Raw genomic sequence first — 23,629 nt, forward strand, 5'->3', positions numbered from 1 at the left:
GGTATCTCTCCAAAAGATGTGAAAAATTAAGGTAAATACTGATTTTTGTGACTATGAAAACAAGTATGAAATAAAAGTTGATTGTTTTGCTTGTTCCACATTTTGTAAAAATACATCAGTTAAGTTCAGAATATCTTTTGCATACATGTTTTGCTACCGGGACAAACAGGTTACGTATTTTTCACCGACGCCAGTACATTGTTTACTAGTTACAAGACTGCTGTCCCATTTTCAAATCTGGACGCTAAATTTATTAAAATTTGAAAAACTTTTAGTTTAAAACTGTCACTACACTCACAATGCGAAAACTTGCATAATTCCCATTGCATTAACCAATCGATTACGTGTGATTTTATTTGTGATTGTGACCTCACTCCTGACTTCCCTACAGATAGCACCTGTCAAATAATAGATATAAATTCAGAGGGTTTGATCACGGTTGCCTCTCGCAGCTCTGGAACAGCACCTGACGGCTAGTACAGTTGTACTTAGCCTAATAAAACTGAATACGTAGTAATATGGACTACTCATATACATTTAATCTCTGTGTTGGTCTATATATGATTTCATAGATTTTAAGCAAAATTTATCGGCTGAGCTTTAGGAAAGCAAAGCCTATCTATCACTTGTGGGGCTGGGGAAATTTAATTTCTATCTGCTATTTATATCTATCTGTCTCTCTTTCGAAAACTAATTGAACTACAAACATAAAATTGTGCAGGAAGCTTCATTTCTATATAAGGAACACTGAGTTTTGGGATTTGGCTGAGCGTTAACGAACTTTTTTACATTGGTCTTTTAGGTAACAAAGATGGAAACAAGAGATATCATAATAAATAAACTCAATACACTCATCATAGATTCAAACATGTGATATATTGAAACATAGCCCAACACATACGGCATTATTTTATAGTGACTCGGTGTGTAGACTTTTATTATTTAAATACTGATATGGAACAAAATTTAATGAAAACAAATCTGAATTTTTCATGCGGCAAGATATGTCGGGAAAGAATTTGTATGTAGACTTAAAATTTTGCATGAATGTTCATTTCTATAAGGATGAGTTCTATGGCGCGTTATTTGCATGTCAACTTCTTTTTATATGATTGTCTTTCTGAATATATGTAAGTAAGATATTTTGAGAATGAAATGAGCTATAGCTTTTAAATTGCAACCTCAGCGAAGCCTGTTACAATACGAGGCGTACTTGTGCCTTGTTAATTATTTATAACATTATTGGACTTATCATTGGAATATATCATACATAAATAAATAATTACCTTAAAATTAAATATATAAAACTTAGTTCCATAGTATCATCATGGATACGCAGGTGTAATTCAGACTTAACATGCGTTTTTGCTAACAAAAAAAGGAAATGTTTGTATTCTGTATTAATCAAAATTTCGCATGATTAATTTTCGTCAGGCACATTAAAATTGACGGAATAAGAGGAAAGAGAAGTAGAACTTTTAAAGTGGAAAATGTGTTCACTCAACTATTTTGGGAAGAATAAGTATACACCTAGTCTGGGACAGTTTCGACTTTAAGCGGGTGCGACAGGTATGGCTGTACCTATCCCCGCGCTCAGGACGACCGCACCAAAAAAAGTATTTACGTTTCCCAGATGAATGATGAAATATTAAGAGTTTACATAAACACAACTGCTACTTATAACAGCGAACAGTCTAGTGCGATAATGTTGTTAGTGTGTACATTAGCATAGCCTGCACAAAACACAGTATTCAACTGTTATTTGTCTGTCACAATGTAAACAGACAGACGATAGACTGACATACTGTACTGTTCAAATGAATGTAGTGGTGTATGTGGCACTGTTGTGTTGTATGATGCGTAGAAAATTACCTCACTTATACAGAAGGTAGAAATACGATACACCACGTGTCGTAACAGGTGCTGTGCTAAGATTGCTAGCAACTTTTTAAATCTGCAGCTCATTTCATTCTCAAGGCTTGCTGACAGATAGAGAGACAGACAATCTTACAAAAATGAGAGTCAGGAAAATCGCGCACCATACAACTTATTCTCGCAAAAATGAAGTTTCATGCAACATTTTAAGTCTACATATGAAAATCGTTCTTGGCATATCTTGTCAGACAATACATTCACATTTTTGTTCTTTAAATTGGGTTTCAAATCAGTGTTTAAATTATAAGAGTTTACACATCAAGTCACTATAACATTACGTATTTCTTGGATAGGCTGCATGTGTTAACATTTCACCTGTTTGAATCTCTTGTGGGTTTATTGAGCTTAATAATTTATTTATTCTGATATTTTCTCGTTGCAAACACGGTTACCCATAAGAGCAATCTAGAAATATTCGCTAAGGCTCAGCCTGATTCCATGTGACTTGCATCATAATTGAACTCAGTGTTTTTATATAAAAAATTAAGCTTCACACATAATTACAAGTCCATAAGTCAGTTCGGAAGACAAAAATTGATTTTTACCAGACCTACAAGTGACAGGCTTTGCTAAAGCTCAGCCAAATGCACAGCAAAAAATATTATTACACTAAAAAATTCACAATAGTAAGATTGTTGTAATTTATGGATAGTTACTTAATATTTGTATTTTATTTAGTTAAGTACTGTATTATTACGTTTCATATTGCGTTTATGTGAGTTAAGTTCTAATTATACAAGTTGAATGCAAGATGGTTGCTAAGTTGAAACCAACAGTGAAACTACACCAGGTATCGCACTAGCAAAGGCCAGCCTAGGTACATAAAACAGACCGGACTGCAGAATCATGGCACACCCGCAAAGACGTCACTTAACGAACTACTCAGACTTTTTATTTTGAATTATTTAGCAAATTAGGTATTACGTAAGCAAGGTACGTAAGCAAAGTTATGTAAGCATGATATTACGGAGGCAAGAATAATATAGCAAAACAAATATAAAAGTAACTGTAGATTACAGGCGGCCATCGTTCCTCGTAGGAGGAACATTTATAATTTTTTGAAATTCCAAATGTCTTATAAACTCAGTAGCACAAAGTTTCTAGATTCGGATTTTATAGACAAAGCAGTTTTAAATATACACATAAAACTGTTCTTTTTCAAACCCTTATATGAAACTAAATCTTATATGAAAAATAGACCATTCCATTGGCGAACACAGATAGGGAAAGTTGAAATCTAAGAAATGAAAACTCCTATTTGCCCAAGTAGGACAAACATTTGAAACTGGGAAAGTAGGAAGCAGAAACGAGGGAAATGTGTATACTAGTTAAAATGTTATTTGTCCTATACAGGATCATGTTTAAACAGTTCGTAGGATCGGACTATTTCTGAAGTAAACTTTCCGCTTTAAACGTGAGTGGTGCACTGTCAAAGAGGCTAGAAAGAGAAAAGGAATTCAGTAAAAGAAGGGTGGGAATTTTAAGAACATATCACGCGTCGCTAAGTACATTTTATTTATTGGGCAATGAGTGCTCTCAGTAAGAATCACATATTTCCCACTGTTTCCTACTGGAAATTAAAATCAAAATATTTTATTTTGTGGAATCTTGGATGGAATTTAAAAGGAAATTTGTATAATTTATATTTGGGGACGGGGATTATGTGCTACCCCAGACACATAATAATTTAACTTTTACTCCTTTTATTGTGCATTTACTGGTTAGTTTGTAGTTAACTTCCAAACTCGGGGTTCTAAACTTTTTGTTGATTGGAGATTAATTTTTTAGTGTCACCACATGCCAACCCGTATTATTGGTTGTATAGGCAGCAGTGATCAGTTTGTTGTTTAACAATAATTGATCAACAATGGTTGAACAATAATATAAGGTAGAAATATGGAAGATCTCTAAAATATTTTTATTTAAAGGCATCGAAGACATTTGCAGTGTGCTGAAACTTTGTTCAGCAAAAATAACACGCGGTCGTTGCTTAACTACAAAACAGGATTGCGCCTGCAAAAACTTGCACTCACAGTGACTCACTATAACTCACAGCGATGATAGAGTTGTTATCAAAAGGGCACGACAACCAGGTAAAGGACACAAGACCAAGCCGGTGCATTGAAATCAGGTGTTTTCAGTGTAGTAAAGTTTTAGTTATAACAACTCGTAGGCTATATTTATTAAGCCATACCATTTATTAGCTGCTCCATACAGGCTTCGATAGGTGAACTCATCTTTACCAAACTCTTTTGAGCTAGAGTATTAACTAACTATTTAAAGGTTTTAACTACATTACATTATAAATATAACTTTCAGCATTGTCTAAAGAAAGGTCTATCACCGGTTTTACCATGAAATAATGAGTTATTACGGATTTGAAGATTAACACATTCGAAGCTGTTGTTTTGACGACTAATTTATAAAGGTATATTATTATTGAAACAAATTTAGAACCCCATAACGAAAAAGATTGTTTTTATTTGGTTATTTAAACGCTGAATGTGAATGTTTACTCTATGTGGATTAATGGCCTGGATAAATTGTGTTATAAGTGTGAAACCAGCCACTTTCAACCATCTAGTAAACCCTAAATTGTAACACAAAACAACACCACATTGCATTGCATTGGATTATTATTGCATTATTGTTATGCTACCTAGACAATTTATTTTCTAGTGTAATGGCAATGAAACTTTTAATTGAATGGATATGGCGTACTAACTGGTGTGAGGCATATACAATATAAATGTACCTGGTTTTTGTTGGAATCAGGTACGATAGTTATAAAGGTTATAATTTTCACTTGTATTACTATTAACTGTATCCTGCAGTTGCATAATTTTCAAAATGAAAGGTCCACAGAAAGAAGGAGGAGCCAATTTTTGAGTTCAACCGATTTTAATACTAAAAATGGCCAAAGTAAGGGTTTCTCGCAGGATGGATAAAACGGGAATAGTCATCTAGAAAATAGCTTTTAAAGATGTGCTATACGTAGCAGAAAAGAAGGAGAGTCAATGTTGTGAATTAAAAGAAGGGGGAGGGTCATCTCCATCTCGATCCGTTGTTTCCACAAATAATTGTTTACTGTTGCTCACTGCCTGTTGTTGTCTGACGTGTTAGGTTGTGTGGCTAACTCGTTAGTGTTGAGATTGTTTAACATAATCGAAGATAATACTTGATTATTAATAGACGAAGATCCTATTCTAAGTCTACATCAAGGGGAGTGTAAAAAAACTGCTAACAAGCGGAAAATTATTGGAAGATGAGTAAAATTCGCAGGAAGCTACCCAATCACTTGAAGCGGGACCAGACTGCCGATGTTCTGGATTAAAGTGTTTTGAAACCATTCATGAAATTGACGTAAAAAATATAATTAATCATTTTATCTCACTAGCTATCTGACTGCTCTTATTGTCTGTATTCCCCGTAGCAACATGTAGGCCAAGGCAGCCTAAAGGAGTTGTCATTTTAATTCAATTCGTATCAGTTATAGTAGCTCGTACTCGTATCGCACAATGATGTGCATAAAAATAACCTAAATAAAGTTTGCATTCTTTTTAATACATTTCCTGGAATCTCTAAACGCGCTATGTCCACATTGATTGTTTTCCTATTTTCCGTAATGTATCTTTTTAGTAAATAATTTATTTGGAACATGCTCACTGCATGTTTTAAAATGTATAATAGTAATTTAATTACTTTCTTCAGCAAAGAAAAGTTAGACATATTTAAACATAAATATTTTATTAAAGAAACAAAAAATGACACTCCTTTTTTATGGACTTTTCAACTGTTAACCTATATAGCCATAATCTTAGGAATTTTCGAGACTCTAAAGCTTCCAATTGCAACTTAGTTATGGTCGATCTCTCTTCTGTGCTATACTATATTTAATAGATTTGATATTGTTATACCATTCCGAAATTCTGAACAGCCGCTAAACTTGAGAAAAGAGATATCGTAAATATTTTTACATTAAAAAGGTTATTTGAAACTGCTCATAGACGTGATAATAGTTTAAAAAATTAATGAACAACTATTGACAATTTCTATTGATGTATAATTTTAAATGTCCCATATGATCATCGGGAGAGGTGGTTGCTGCACGACCGGACTTTGGGATCAGAGTTAAAGATAACGCAGATCTGATAGCAGAAACTCGCACCCCCAACAACAAACAATATGGGTACTGACCAAAAATGCTCAAAGTCAGGTTGAAGTTTAAAATATTCTAAATTTTCGTGTATCTGACGACACTTCTTCGTATAAGACGGCATATTTACAGTACCTAAAGTAAGAAAAGACGGAGGGATTAGGCATTCACATGATTCAACAACCTTTTCGCTCCAATACGCGAAACACTGAGTACAATATTTATGACAGATAATCGTTGAGGAGACATCGCATTCATTTCTCCAGATGAGGTATACGATACTTATGTAATTCCTAGACTAGACCGAGGAAATATTATGATATGGTAAAAATGGATTGGGAAGCAAGTATAAATACTTTACTGTATCTTTAAATATGCCATCTTTAAATATCGATTACAACTGGCATAGTGTAAGTATTATTTATGTTGAGTTAAGTTTTTAATTTTCAGTAAGAATATTTATATCCATACAATTTAGAAAACAGTACTGTTTTGAATCTAACTTCATTACTAAATTACCTGTATATTTAGGTTAATATATATATTGTTTCTCGGGGCAAAATAATAAACTCTAATGTTGCGTTGGAAATTAATAAATTTGAATTAGATGTCTAAAACATGAAATAAGAATTACTCTTAATCCAGCTTAACTTCTGGTTCTCTTAATTACGAACACTAAAATGGGTACCTGATGCACGATATATGACTAAATCCATTTTTAAAATATCATAGGACCCTATCGTCTTACATCGCAAGTGCTTTCACCAAGAAAGCTATTAACTTCTACTTTGGCGTTACTTTAAATTGTTCTACAATTGTTACTGAAATAGTGGAAACTGTTCAATCAAATATACGGAATTTTGCATATAAATTGCGGGCGAATCGGCAGGTAACTGCTAGTAATATTATAAATGCGAAAGTGCTTTTGTTTTGTTTTCATACGTAAACTATTCAACCGATTGTAATGAAGTTTTAGATGAACATTCTTACGGTCTTTCGTATGAATATAGGCCCATTCTTACTTTAAGAATCCCTACGCTGCATTGGTCTTTCAAGTTGCAAAATGTATTTATTAAAAGAGTCTGTTTAATAAACTATTCTGTGTAAACTTTGTTTTGTGACAGTACAACCATATGTTTCATTAGTTTAATCATATTTCAGAGATTTCAGCGATCAGGTAAAGTTCCTACCTTAAAAAATGTCCTAAAATATAAGATGATCAGAATTCGACTCCAAAGAATGCCTATAAAGCATTCGGGAAGAACCATGCTAGACGAAAGTTAGCAAGACTGTTCTTTTGAACTAATGTACACTTTAAATGTTTTAAAATATAAAAATATGTTAATTTTACAGAGATAAAAAACAAGTAAATATTTTCAGTGTTAATGTAGCAAATATTTAGTATCAGATATAAAAGACACAGTTATTATCTAACTTTTATTATATATTTAAAGACTGTTATAAAACACATCTTAGTTGCCCTTTGACAAAAGTATGCTTCTCTGATATATAATGGCAAAAATAATAAGGCCGGAATAAATTACAACGGTAATAAGTATACGTTTTTAACATATTTTCTACTAATCTACACCAAAATATTATTCTACTAATCTCCAACTCTTAATTATCAGACCCATCTTGCTAAATAGTCCAAATTATTACTCTACGATAAATATCTAAACTTTACTTTGTTAAGATGCCAACAGTCCATCCAAGATCCACCAAGACGGTTCTCGACAACTACGCTTTAATGAACGTCAAACAACGGGCGCTTCAGCTGCTTAGACTGACGGTTCGTAAATCCAAATCCAATACTTGTGTAACATTTCAGCTTTGGATGCTCTCCTAAGAATTTAATTCTCAATGTAAGTATTACTAAGAAATATAGTATTAGTGAACAACCTCTATAACACTTTATAAAATCACAATATATAACACAAAGTGTGCAAGTATTTGAACATTTCTAAATCACTAGAGAAAATTTTATATTTTTGTATTAAAAGCTGGCTTTGTCAATAACAAACTTACGCTTATATTCTATACAAAAATAAATAAACCTCTAAATATAAAATTAAAATTAAAAAACTAATAAATAACTAGCTCAAAGGTAAAAATCTGCAAAAAACAATGTACTCGTAGTTGAGTTGGATTGTTAAACTGTAAAATTTTTATTTGTAACATGTTTACGGCATTGTTAATCATGCATTACAACCGTTAAACATTTAAATCTATATTATTAATGACTAATCCAAATTATTTATATCTCAAAATTTTTGTAATCATATGAAGTAACGTTTATTGTTCTTTAGAAATTTTCGTAGTAATTTTAGTTTGTACGGTATTAAACATTAAAATTCAATGGTCCGCCATCTTGAAACGTGATAAAGTAAAAAATGTAAATGTTTCTCTTGATTTTAAACTGCAAATAAAATAAATGTAGCAAATTTCAGTTTCATATCTTAACTGGTTTCTAAAATAAAAAATAAAAACAAACATAGACAGACAAACGGTTGATGAATACAGATTGGTTGGTGTCTAGTTTTTAGCTCCTCTGGTTCATGGAGAGTTTTCTTTTACTATAAACTGAACTACCTTTGCTTGGGTGGTGAAAATGTATTACCTAAGTTTTCCTGTTCGTACTCGAAACATTGCTTCCATCATTTAACAGTTCAACAATTCAACTGAACTGTTGCTAAACCAGAATTGGTAATAGTATACGGCTAAAAAGGCATTTATTTAGGATAAAGATGTCTTTATACTATACAATTCTCAAACCAACCTTCTAGGGAGCAGAAATCTTATGGAATTTCAATATCAAAGAAAGTAAGTCTACAATTTAAGATGGTAAAAACGAGTTTTCGTTGTGAAAATCTTTTTTAATTTCAAATTCATAAGTCCAGATAAACTTACTGAAGAAAACAATGCGAATTTTTTATCACTCCACAAGAAATTAAAAGCAATTAAAGTCAGAAAATTTTTAATATTGTATTTAGGCATAAGACCGACTGAAGATCAAAATGTGAAACTTTTCATTTACGTAGGCTACATGGCTTATGTCTTCTGGGAGTGGCATGTTTTTTCCATTTATGGCTTATGGGAATTACATTACTCAAATACGAGTAATGTAGTATTTAGAAATATTGTTTTTTTAATATTTTTCTTAAGAATTACATTTTAAAATAAAAACTATGTTTCTCCTTCCAGTCATGTAGAAACTTCATTTTTATCTTCAACGGTTTTTCTTTGGGCCTGATTATAAGATGACCCACATTTACAACCAGTCCTCATGGATTATTAACGAAACTTTCAATTTTTCATCCCTTAAGATATACCTTAAATTGCTAAAACCGAAAACTGATTCCACTACCTTAATGAAGGTGAAGTAAAAATCGACTAAGTGCCGATGATTTTTTAGTGTAAGTAAGACAGATGTCAGCCTACCTGGCACACGGAGGTGTCGACAGTGCAAGATTCTACATCTAAACATGAGCACAGGTGTTACTGTTACTCGATGTGAGTGCGTGTATGCCTATCTACAATTACTATGCCTGTTACAGGCTTCGTTATACCAGCGTCGAGTGCCTTTTATCTTTCGAGAGCAGTTGCGCTGACGGCTGAATGTGCTTTGTGGATGTATTATTTCATAGAGAATTACACTGATACGTTATCTTATAGCAAACTGGGTTTTTCATCCCGATATCTGTACAGGAAAGATACATTTCGATTGTCTGCTATTCGCCAACTACACTGTCATCAATGTTTATACATTTTAAATTACTGTTGAAATTAAATAAGAATATTTCAAATATGTCACTTAAAAGAAGCAGATTATAATTTATGACCGTTAGAATAAAAAGATGGATTTGGCGTTAAAATAAAATAATTGGCACCACTAACAGAAATAAACATTCTCCCAAATATTGGTTACAGCATTTCATTATTAGATTCATGCAAGATTTTAGTAATCTCCATTTGAAGCTAACTGAATCATAAAGTCTTTCCGTCACCTCCTGTGTAACCTACTGATTTGGAATTACGTATAATGTGTTATGTACACATAGAGATGTCTACAAAATTCAAACATTAACCGTTTTATAAATTTTATAACGTTGTTTGGGTGGCTGAAATGGCGAAAATTAATTGGCCGCAAATAAATACACTGGATAACTTATGTAAAACTTATGCATAGGCACACCGTAAACGCAAGTCTACTCTAATAAAATTCACGAAATCTGGCTTGCATGTCGCTAAACATTTATGTTACGGATAAAAATCGAAACCTCAAGAAAAAAGTTTTGAGAATATTTGGATAGCACACTTTAAAAGTGTTTATCTCAGTAAAAATTATTTAAAATGTTGAAACATATCCGAAAAGGTGATAAGATCACCCACAATGAATGATAAGCATAAGTTAGATGGTGGTAATACTGATAAACTTAACTGTGTGACAAACTTAAGCCGATTTTCGTTTACTCCTGAACTTTGTGACACCCATAGAGGCTTGAAAGCAAAAACACCCAACGAGACGAAAGCTATTTTCTACGATAAAATAAAAATTTTAAAATCAGAATGAGCATTTCTTCTTTTTTGCCTCAAAGCACCACTGAGGATAGAAAGCTTTGACGCCTACCTGTTTCGATATCCTGAAGGTAGCATCAGGCAAGTTCCGGATTCACCAACAACCTGATCTTGGCAGTCTCTTAGATGCAACTTTGAAATTGGGAATATACTGATTTCCCCGGCAGACCTACATCGCCCACATCAAGGACATTGGGAGCCCTCCCACTCCAGTTCTGCTGACTGTTTGAAACCAGGCCTTTCACAATCTTAGTAATGTTCTATACATTTTTTTTCATTATAACAAATAATGTGTGTTGCTTGAACTTATCGTTACTCTGTTTATGTGAATATATTTCTATCTATATGTGATATATATATATATATATATATATATATATATATATATATCACAACTGATAACTACCAGCTGACAATTGACAATTTCCAGTTGTTGCTCGTTGTACATCTATCATATTTTAGGTCAATATTTAGGTCACAACCTCTTCAAAACACAATTTGTGTCATTGGCTTGTGCGAAATACACAGTGTTCATTTCTAAACACACGAAGTGTTCGCCTTGCTGTATTCTTGTTTTCTGTGATAAAATATTTCCCAAAAATCTTGTCCATCTCATTTAGTTTAGTTTTTTATTAAATGCCTGCGTCTTGGAATAGTTGTGTACATGAATATATGAATATAAAGTGTGAATTTTATTTCCAATCAATACAAACATAATTAAAATAACTGTAACATTTTTTGGTAAATGGCTGGCCACTTTTTCAAGGACTGTGGCTAGTTTACTAACTACCACACTAGTACTAGTATTTTTTTTTTCAAATTACTATTTGAAAAAAAAAATTATGAGATTCTAGCTTATTAGATTACTTTAAGCCGCCATTGTGTATCTGCTAAAAATATTTATATAGTATTTAAAATATTTAAAATAGTAATATAAAATAGTAATATAACATTACAATTTAGAAAATAAATTATAAACAATAAATAAATGTAGACAATACCAATAACAATAAATACAATTAAATATCAATAAATACTAATAAAAAGGATAAGAAGCAATATACAAAGACCATGAAACCCTGTCAAACTATCTTACACCTTATGACATCACGTTTCTTAAATCAAATAGCTAATGTAATTTATTTAATTACAAGTCCAGAAAAGCTCCTTTTCCAGTTGAAGAACTCGTTTCTCGTGTTGCCTTTCATAACGGCAACTAGGCAAACTCGACGTTGGCGTCGGAAATACAATTCACTCAAACCAGCAGTGCAAAAGCCTACGAAATAGCGTGCGAAGCCGCGGGTAACTGCTAGTTGTGATATAATCTTCACGTCATTAACTTCACCAAGTCAATGAAAAGTAAACAACGTTGGTAGACTTTAACTTTTACTCATGACAATGATTTATTGTTGTCAAAACTAGATGCGAAACGTAAATTTATGTAGGGTTTTCCTTCTACCATGCATTTAACTTTCCGGTGCGTATGTACTGTGAGAGACAATGGGCACTTTTCTAGACATGCTTAGGAAATATAAATGATTACTTTTTGTGCAATGTAAGAAAAAATGCATTACCTGCTTGAATTTTAAGATGTAGCGGAGCCTGTGAACATGGGCAGAGAAACAATTGCAGAGAAAATAATTGTTGGAGTTTGAACAGTCTTGAATTCCTAGCAGCACTTCAGAATTGAGCACTTCGCTTGCTCGTTGCGTTCGTGTTTGATTTCGGCGATGACCAAGGCTGCCAAGGATTTGTCGACGAGATTTTCCCTCGCTGAAATGAGCAACATTGGACTAGGCACCCACTATGCTTCCACCAAACTTGGTTGAATGCTTGCACATTGTAAGGTTTTACACTAAATCATCACCTCTCATTGTGCAGCACTTCCGTTCCGACCTACTTTCAGAAGGTAATTGCTCGACTTAAGACCGTGTTTACTGTGTCAGTGAACAACGGCAATTTACGAAGTGTCTACTTGGCACAAGTCTAAGTCTATGATCTCAGAGGAATGAAATGTCATTTCCTCACCATTGTGAGTGCACTTTCCTCCTTTGAAATTCCATTGTAGTTTAACATTAGGTTCGGCACATCTATGTTTGAAGTATACTCCTCAATCAGAAAGTGCATCACATGATATTTAAATTATATGTGTATATTTACCTGCTGTGTGTGCAATAAAATAGTATCAAAAAGACAAAGTGGTCGTATTGAGGTGGTGCAAATAAAAAATATCGCTTTTTTATTGATTTTTAAAAATTCCTAATGCACAGCCCTTTTGAGATAAGCTTGTTTTTCTTAATTCCCCGAAGAAAAAATAAGAAAAAAGGCTTTTTCCCACTAGACGAGAAATTATAAATGGAATTAAATGGGGATTTTTGGCAATTGTGTAACGAAGACCAAAAAAAATGTTGAATATAAAAATATGTACATTTTACAGTTTATGAGTAATGCTTCGAGGCTGGCATGTTTCTTAATGATCTATGACTTGGGAAAATTACATGTTTTTATGTAATTAAACTTAACAAAATTGTATGTTTTGTAATAAAATATTATTTAAGGAAACTAACTTTTTACGAGTAAAATACGTATTACTGGAGGCAATATCTTTCATATTCATACGGTAAAAAAATTCTTATCCTTATCTTTAACCGTTCTCCTTTGGGACGTAAAATGCCCTTAAATTGTATTCTAAGTGCGTAAAATTCCTCGTGATGTGGTAAAAAAATACTTTTATGGTTCTGTTTTCAAAAAAGGTATTTAAACAGAACTATGCTTAGCAAATTTGTTTAAAGTAACCATATAGATTATCGATTTTAACATCTTAAGCTTTAAGATAAATAATAATTAAGGTACTGCGGTTTTATGCACTTCTGGTTGGAATATGGGGAAAGGGATCGTCTTAAGACATATAATTAAAAAAACAATAATTTCATTTATTTGATAAATAAATGTTGTCATTGATTTTGTCATTTGTAAGTTTTGTTGCAGTTAACTCGTTGAAACTAAGATGTATAGGCTAAATGTGATATTTAGGTCACCGAACAACAAAACCATTCATAATAAAATTGTACTTTCACTTGACCTTGAGAAGTCTGTCTATGGTGCCCCTAGATGCAGAGGTGGTTGGGGGAGGGTGCGGGGTGGATCAATAGCAGTTGCCATGCCAACACAGCTGGGCTGGACCGTTTCTATACAGTAGCCTACTGTGCGTGTCCATCGTTTGTACCTTAAACCGGACATTATTAGCCTCATCATGTGATTGGTGTTGCCGAGTTCCTTCCACAGGTCCACCAGTCTCAGGTTCAGGTCCAGCTGGAGGCCTAAGCATTGAATTGAGTGAGTATATTGTGATTTCTTCAATGACTTTTTGTCATTCAGAGAAAAAATCACTTTGAAATACCTTTATCATCATTTAGCTCGTTGTATTAAAAACATGGTACAGTTCTGAAAAACAATTGTGGTTCAGGTCTCTGAATTGACCCATTGAACATAAATAACATGATGTACAAGTTTAAGTATTTTTAATTGTGTTAATTTACCAAAGTCATATTATTAAAAATGTAGTATGATACACGTTTAGTTATTAAGTAATACCCATTACAGCATTATTTGTGCATTGTTGCATTGTCCTACTTGCATAGGGGCTTGGCTTTGTTTTAGGATCGATTACAACATACATTCCGAGATCGAGAATATACTCCTATATAGAAGACCTTTTATTCCGTAGTTTTTAGTTCAATTGCAAAAAGTCTTATTAGTAAAAATAGATCAAATAAGTGTCTCTGCATAATTAAAATGTTAGATTTAACCCATAAACGGTCTAAACAGATTACTGTTTTAACTGTGGCTTTTAGACACTTAATTATGTGTTTGTTTTTATTTACCTAATGCAAACTCCGTGTCTTATGAAACAACCCTTTTAATGTACATATACAACATTATCTATCGAATCTGTACTTCAAATCGAAGACAAAGCGTTATTATTATTTAGAAGGCAGGATAAAACAACAATTTAAAAATTAGATTCTTTTCTTATTATATAAAATGAAAAATGTCTTGATAAAACTAGAAAATGTCAAAACAATCCATTTGCTTGTTTCTTTAAAAAATTAAAAATATATGACATTCAGAAATCATTCGAACAAAGAATACTTTACCTTTTAAGCCTACTTTGAATAAGTAGTAGTAGCTATCAGTTAATTAATTATATATATATATATATATATATTTAAATATATATAATATATTTAAATATATATAATATATTATATATATATATATATATATATTTGTGTGTGCGTGCGTGTGATCGGGGAAACAAGGCAAATTCAACATTGACGTCACAAAAATAATTCACCCGAACCAGAGGAGCTTATACAAGTGCAAAGCCTGCGAATTGTGTGGGAAGCCGCGGGTAACTGCTAGTATTAAATAGGTTTCGTTTCGTGTACTATATAGGCAGACCAATTACGTTTATGTATAATGTGCGTGCTTTAATTAAATATTGTAAGCCAATGACATCTCTTTGTTAACTATGAAAATTATCTCTTTTATTAAGCTTTGTGTTATTTATAGATCTAACTATCAAATACAAGGTTGTATATAACAAATTCAATATTATTTATTTATATATATTAGTAATGCGGTTTTTATTAGTATTACTTATTTTTTTACTTCAGCAACAATCAGTAAAACCATTGTCCAAACAGCGAATTGTTCTCAATCCAAAAATTAAATTTGATTACTCCACATTTTACCCACCATCTTGAATTTTGATTTTTTGGAAAGAAAATTTAAATTAGCAACCTTGATCACTCCCTTACAGTAAATATTCGTGCAAATCTGATCGCTCGGTCAAGAATAAACGTTAATACGGAAATGTAATAACAACTTTATTATATAATTCTAAAAATATGAAATTACACACTTAAAAATAGTACTCTTGTACTCATCTTGTATAAAAGTTTGGTCTTAATTGGATCGAAAATTTTCAAGTTATAAATACAGTAAATTAAAAGTGTCAAAATCTGGTACCCTTTTTCGTTGTTATCGAGATTAAAACTGAAAATTATTTTTTGTAATTTTTTGCTCGATATTTCTAAACGAAGAACTAAACAAGCTAAATTTTATCCCCGTTCTTGAAGCTTTACTAGTTAATTCGATGTTAACTTTTAAACTCAGGTATCTATACTTTGTGATCTGAGAATATGATGATCGAATATGATTATATGAATATGATCGTATGTGGTGATGTCCTTCTAGTGCTGATTCTAATTAAATTCGACTAATACTGAACTGATGACACATCCAAGGGCCATTAGATGATAAACAAGTACACCGTGTACCAATTTAAATACTCTATACTCTATGTATCCCCAAATAAACGTTAATTATCTCCAAGTCTACTTAAGCTTTTTTTCCTTTTAGGAACAAAGAGTTGGTACTAAAAATGCAGATCAGCTGTATTTAGTGTAATTAAATCCCATCAAACCTTATTTTCATTTTCAGCTCTTCATATAAAGAAAATCTTTAAAAAAACCTGGAAATAAACTAATTTAACAGTTTTCGATTATTTTATAGTTGCATGTTATGTTCACCGCACTATTAATTTTAAACAGCCAAGTCTCTGGTGTTACAAGTTGAAATATTTGAAAACAATGGCTCGTAAATTAAGCTCTGTTATCAACGCTGTCAACTGGGTAATTAAAAAAAAATTATAGAGAGCTTGAAGTAGTATAAGAACTAGCTTCGATACTCGACATTTTAAGAGGTTTCTTGCGCTTCTTGAAGATCACTCGTATTCTGGTAATAATAGGTATTAACCTAATGCGAGTATTCTTCAAGATGCGCAAGAAATCTGTTAAAAATAAATATATTTAAACTTAAGCATTAATAGCCCGTTTTAGAAGCTCTAGTAATAATTAGTTTTAAACCACTTTTGAAATTGTAGTTTACACTATAAAATTTGAAAATTTGTAGTTTACGTTTGAAAATTTGTTTACACCATGCTTATTAGTATTATGTTTACAATGAACCTTTACGTTATTACCTCAAAATACTAATGGGGAGGAATTATTATGGAATTTGATCATTTAATTTCTTGTGTTCATCTCATCCTAAGAATAAAACAGCATATGTACGTAAAAGGAATATATGCTCACATTTAAAAATGCAATAATTGTGTAAAGGAATACTTTTTTAAATTCAATAACGTAATACTTTGTTTATTGTTAAACATTTTTAATAGGAAGAGTTTGATTCATTGTTCTTCGGTAGGCTTAAAGACATTTTTGAATGTACCCATAAAATGCTTCAAGCAAAATTGGTTTTTTAAGAATTTAAATAAAGACTAGAAAGTAAAATTTTAAATTACATAAAAAAGTATTTGAGTCTCAAAATACCTCATTAATAAAAAATATTACTAGATATCTATCTGTTGCCCACAGTTTCCTAAACTTTACCACCCACAACGGGTAAAGTGACCAAAAGTGTGACAAACAGTGTAAAAACTGACAGCTTGATCGCCGTGTGGGACCGCGTCCTCATATCTTACCGAATAAAACAATGAAGTTTTGGTACATTCTTTTACTGTTTCTTTTATAGAGCTAAAACCAGTTTTGGCATAGCAGATATGATTTTCCTTTTACACGAGGAATATTAACGTTTTGTAGTTTGTGGGTAAGTTGGTTAATGTAGGAAAATAGTTTTGTAAATATGTACGTTTAAAAAAAAACAAAACTAGTACCAAAGTGTCATGATTTTGTTTGCTAAGATACAGGAAAGCGGACAACCCACGAAGATTGGACACTCGCTCTTTTTTTAATCTTAAACATTTTAATGAATTTTTGAACATTTTGAACATGAAATCTTGAACATTTAATGAATTCAACCCTAAATATACACTTAAAATTCATAACTAGGCAACTTTTAAAGAATGGATATTTTTGTCTTGCCAAATTGACTGCCGAAAAACACGAAAAGTTCTTTAAATAAGTTTTTGTCATTTTAAGATATTTCCTCTTCAGAACTTCGTCCAAATCTGAGTCAATACATTTGAAGGCCGGTGTGTTGCGATTCTGACTGTATTTTTATGATTTAAATGCCTATTTTAATAGGTGCTTTTGCTGGAAATATTTTTTGTGTTATACATTAGAAGTATGTGCAAATTGATATGTTTTTCCCGTTTTATCCTCTCTTTCAAATTTGTCTTAAAACATTGAAGGGACATTTGTTTACAATTACGAAAACGAATTGGCTCGACCATTTGCGGACCTTGGAGTCTTGAACAGGTAATGTGCAACTGAAAACAATTTCACTGTTACTCACAAGCTGAAATTATGTTTATTTCAGTCCAGTTTGATGGCAAGCATATTTCCGACTCATTTGTAAAGATAGAGAATTTAAAAAAAAATGAATTTCTGCGACTATTCACATAAAACAGTGAGATTTATGTCGTTTAGTCTCTGGGGTTCAAACTACATACCCCATACAACGTGTTTTAATATTTGAATTATTTTGAATTTGCATGATTTATTCATTAAAATTTCTAATTATCAAACATATTTTTAATACATACATTTTAATGCTATTAATTTATAGATTTTGATTCCATACATATATATATTATCTGTTATGCTTCATACACTTCATGTTTGTGTCTTATCATAAATTACTGTTTTGTACAAATAAATTGTAAATTAATACGGAAACAACTAGAAGTTAATCTCAATTAAAAGCAATTTAAATAACGTACAGGGTGGGATCAAACATTGATATTGTATTTCTCGTTTTACTCTATGAATAATCCTGTCCTATGTAAAAACTCACATGATTGTGCTCAGTTTATTTTTAAGATTTATTTTTTCTGCTATTTTCTCGTTGTCATCGAGGTTACTCATAAGATCAGTTTAAAAATATTCGCTAACGCTCAGCCAAAAGTCATAGAGTGACATGCACCATCATTGAACTTAGTATGCATCATATTTAAATGAAGATTCATGCTAAATTTAATCTATTGATAATTTCATTTTTGATATATTGCTCGAAAAGACAGACAGACAAAAATGAAGTTTTTCAGCGTCCCGAGTGATAACCTTAGCTAAAGCTCAGCCAATTGTACCCTCATATATGTTCTATAATAGTGAGCTATAGCTTTATATATTTTGTAGGGACTTAGGTCGTGGATACATTATGTTCTCTTTCCTCATGAATACCAATCTTTAGTCTATCTATTGGAAAACGATAAAGAGGTTTGATCATCAATACGATATACATAAAGATATCACTCAAGTATCATATTTTTCATTTCTTTTTATTGTTTGTATTATTTTATTTAGTATATATAGTTTTTAATTACTAAAAAGATTTTGTGAAACATATCTCATATTTTTAATGGGTTCCACGTAAAGAAAGTTATTTATGTTAAAGTAACTAGAAAGTGTGGACAGTTTTAATTTGTTAGACATTCCAGTAGTATCAGTTATATCATAAAACTACTTTTTATACGATAATTCTTTATTTCATTTTATAAGAAAACAAATCAGAGGGAAAATTTCAAACTTATTAGTTTTACAACTATCGTTGCGTACAGTTTTGTCAAGATTCTCCTCTCTATGAACCATTGAGTGATTTTGGGTCGGAGAGCGAAACCATTTTATAGAAAACCTACAAAATAGCATGAGGAATGTAATTGCTATGGATCCTTTCAACTTAAAAGTCCAGTTTTTTAAGGTCGTAGATCATGAATTCGATATTCGATATCAGTGCCTTATCTGTCATGCTTTTGAGCATTTTCTGAAATGTCAAAAAGTTTTACTGAAAATGATACTGGCGAGTATAATTTGCAATACAATCTATCTGCTAGAAGTCGGAGTATAAGCTAGAGTATTACATTGTTAATTTCATAAAATTATTTGAACTTTTTTAAAAATTAAATTTTTTTTAATCCATAAAATATATAATTTCTTACAATGATGAGATAGAGTTTGATTCTTTTTGGATACTGATTCCAGTGGCCTTAACTGTAGCAGTGGGCACCCCATATTACGAATACTCGTAGTCAGAGGAAAACGAACATATTCCATTCCTTACGTTCCATTTAAAGAAAAAGTAAAACGGTCCGACCTTAGTTCGTAATGACTAAGGTTACGAATTAAAATATGTTTATTAGAGTTATAATATTGATTAGTCAAACATTGTGATCTTGATCTACCTTCAGTTAGCACCACACGCTTATTATAGCTTTACCTTTCGAATGGAATGATCTATTTACATACATGGAAATACAGGGTGAATATTTAACTTGTTAACAAGTTAAGAGCAAACGAGCAAGGTCTTCCTTGGTTTAACCGCAATGCTCTACCTTGCCCGGAAAAGGCAGCTGCTGGTTAAGGAAATCCTTTGTTTAAATAGGCTGGTGTGCAGTCTCTTTACAATGCGCAAGAAGTCATTTGCCTGCGGCTCATGCCAAAAACTGCATTCTACTAAAATATTGTTTTTGTCACGTATAGTACAGTTTTTCTGGAGAAATGTATTTCTAATAATTCTGAGAACAAAAGAATATATATTATGATTATATATATATATATATATATATATATTTATGTATATATAATAAAATATTATATATTATATTATATTTATACATATAATATTATGTGTATTATATTATATTTATATATATATAATAAAATATTATATATTATATTTATATATATATAATAAAATATTATATATTATATTATATATATATATATATATATACATATATATATATATATATATTTATGTATATATAATAAAATATTATATATTATATTATATTTATACATATAATATTATGTGTATTATATTATATTTATATATATATATATAATAAAATATTATATATTATATTATATATTTATATATATATATATATATATATATATATATATATATATATATTAACATATACTATGTATAAACAAGTAGCCTAAATTCACCTGCATATATATATGTACGCTTCATTAATGTAGCAATACCTCTTCTATTAATGCCAAACAACATCGTTGTGGTTTACTGGATAGTACATTTTACTTAATAAACGTTTTATTTGAGTACCATTGCGTACATCATATTTTGAATGTTTATTACTCAAGTGCTATGTAATCTCAGAAACACATTAAAATTATTATATAATGTTGGCCATATAACGAGTAATCAAAATCATATTTCACACATACGAACGTGTAAGCAAGAACATGTACGTCACTGTATCATATATCATCTTTACATATGGAACTTTAATAGTGTAAGTATTATTGATGTTGATTTTTTTTATTTTCTCTATAGTTCAAGTGTTATCGTGAGAGCTATTCAATCAAATCTACGGAATGTTGTCTAAGAAATTGTGGGCGAAGCTGCCGGTATGTGCTTATAAAAGTATAAACTCTCTGGTGACTATTTAAATTTTTTTGTATTCTATGTTTTTGACAACTATTACTATGAAAAATATTGATGGTAAACGATCTATTACTATTTTAGAATTTGGGGAGAGACATTTTCGATAGTAGGATATAATACTATCATATACCATCTATGCTATACTATCATATGTCTATTATGCTTTACCAGAAATTTTAAAATGTCTGCAAAAGGTGCTACTGGAAACATACCAAATCATGGCTTCTTTAATTTACTCAAATTTTTAATATTCTAAAATATTTAACTTTCATGTCTACTTGGTCCTTAGGCATTTATAATATGAAGTGGTGTTTTATATTACAAATGACAAGGTTATGCTTAACCGAATGAACATTACATTTGTAATCACTTTTTGCTGTTCCCTCAATGTTACGCATATTTTTTATTCTACAACACGACCAAAGGAACTCCTTGGATTTCATAATTCCTCACTGCTTTTCAATGAAAATACGTTAACAAGGAAAAATTTTTCGGAGAAATATGCATAAATTACCGGCCTTCTAAATATTAGATTATTTGTACTCTATTATTACTTTATTCATTACATTATTGTTTTTACTTATCATTTAGTTTACAGCATTATTTTAGAACCTATTTATCTAATGATAAAGATTTTTCTCACTGTCTCCTAGTAGTGCTATTATTTCTGAACGTTTGGCAGGTTTGCACAAAATGTCTATTTGTCGTATTTGTTTTGTATTGTGATATCATGTTATATTATAAGATACAATAATGTATTAAGTATGATTTTTATTTAGTTTTACATGCTCTTTGACACGATGTAACTGAATTAAATATAAAAATACTGTATATACAAAAATCTACTTGAAACGGATTTTTCATCGGCACTCATTCTTTAGAATGACTTTTTATATAAATAGGGATAATAAAACTGTTGCATGTATTACAATTAATACATTACAAATAAATAAAAAGGTTGATCAAAATGGGGTGGTTTCTTTTTTATACAATTTCCCCCTCAAAAGCTTTTTGCAGGAAAGCTTTGCAACTGTGAGACATGGTCTGGCAATTTTGTGCTATTTCCTGGACTTGAGGAAATGGCAGTGACACTTAAAGGCAGTGACTCATGTATTCATAATTAAATAAAGCCTGCATTTTGCGATATGCTCTACACGGTTGTTTTGATACAAACCAAAAATATTGTAGTCTGTTTTTCAAATGTCTATTTCAACCAATTCATCCAAAGGCATTTGCGTCATACATGATATGGCTTCTGTGACTTTGCTGTTTTGTCCTTTAGAATTGTAAACGTCTAAGCCATAAATTCGTTTATGATGTACTACCTCACTTTTACATTACATTGATATTATGATGCGATCCTGCGAACGTGAGTTGGCGTATTTATGTACAGCAACGTCACGTCACGTCGGTTGGTTATTTTTGTGTGTCACTTAAGTGGAAATAATGATTGTACATTCGTGTTTACATTCAAATAACTACAATAAACAAATTATTAAATCTGAATTTGCTTTGTGTTATTTTCCCCGTTTCAGTGTCAAAGGAAGAACGAAAGCAAATAATCATGTTACACATCGCCCTGATTACAAATTTATGAAATAAAAGTTTGTCATTAGTTATAAATATAAGTGCTTCAGTTTAGAGATCTTATTTTGCAATTAATCTCACTAGTCATTAATTTATCTTGGATATTTTTATTCCTTTATTTGAAGAACGTGGAATCAAGCGCTTATCGAAAGAAAGGAAATCTTTTTTCTTTGCATATACTGGAAACAATTAAACTAAAATTGTACAGAGTGGACGAAACACATAGAGCAAGATATCTGAGGTCGTAGTAATAAATGCACGACACTGTATTTATTATTACTATCAATTAACTTGAAAAATTTACATTCAAATTTAACTGATGCACCACTTCTTCGACTTAAGTAAAAGTAGAATTTTGCCACCTTGCTGCTAAAATATAATAAAATCAAACATAAATGGTATCTGAGGAAGGACCCACTGGTTCCAATGTTCTTTAGAATATTTGCTACGAAACTTAATAATTATTATTAAAACACTAAAGTTGACTTCCCTTAAATGAAGACGTTGACTGACAAACTACGAACTCAGTAGACTTGGCTCAGCATTAACTTTAGACACCAAAGTTCAAAAGTTTGTATTGGAAAAGAATAGAACTCGAAGTGAAGTGAAGAATAGAATCGAACTAGGGTGAAGAACAGAACGGAAGAACAATTCCTAGGTATAGGCCTACTCTTAAAAGGCAGAAGTACGCCACAAAACCTGTCGCATAACAGTCTTGTTTAAAGTTGCATGCAGCATTTTAAGTATATAGTCATTTAATTCTCGAGATATCCAGTAGACAGATAGACAGTCAGAGATAATGTTATAATATTATGAGTACTTTAAATCATACTCAATATGATTACAGAAAATATACTCGTAGTTTTACCTTTTCCGGCAAGACAAACATGTCACACCTCTCAGCCATTAGTTGTTTCCAGCTCCCAGCTT

At 31.3% G+C, this 23,629-nt stretch overlaps 2 protein-coding genes across 2 annotated transcripts in view; one reads left to right on the forward strand and one right to left on the reverse strand.

Moving 5' to 3' along the window:
* The window catches only part of LOC124360225 (glycoprotein 3-alpha-L-fucosyltransferase A), an 83,628-nt gene extending 73,993 nt beyond the window's left edge, over window positions 1–9,635 (reverse strand). The window contains exon 1 of the mRNA XM_046813645.1: window positions 9,533–9,635. Coding sequence (XP_046669601.1) covers window positions 9,533–9,578 — 46 coding nt within the window. The 5' untranslated portion in view covers window positions 9,579–9,635. The remainder of the gene's footprint in view (window positions 1–9,532) is intronic.
* Window positions 9,636–13,840: 4,205 nt separating this feature from the next.
* The window catches only part of LOC124360226 (glutamate [NMDA] receptor subunit 1), a 36,321-nt gene continuing 26,532 nt past the window's right edge, over window positions 13,841–23,629 (forward strand). Inside the window, exon 1 of the mRNA XM_046813650.1 lies at window positions 13,841–14,005. The gene's annotated coding sequence lies outside the window, so the exon portion shown is untranslated. The remainder of the gene's footprint in view (window positions 14,006–23,629) is intronic.

Source organism: Homalodisca vitripennis, chromosome 4, assembly GCF_021130785.1.
Source record: "Homalodisca vitripennis isolate AUS2020 chromosome 4, UT_GWSS_2.1, whole genome shotgun sequence".
Classification (NCBI taxonomy): domain Eukaryota; kingdom Metazoa; phylum Arthropoda; class Insecta; order Hemiptera; family Cicadellidae; genus Homalodisca; species Homalodisca vitripennis.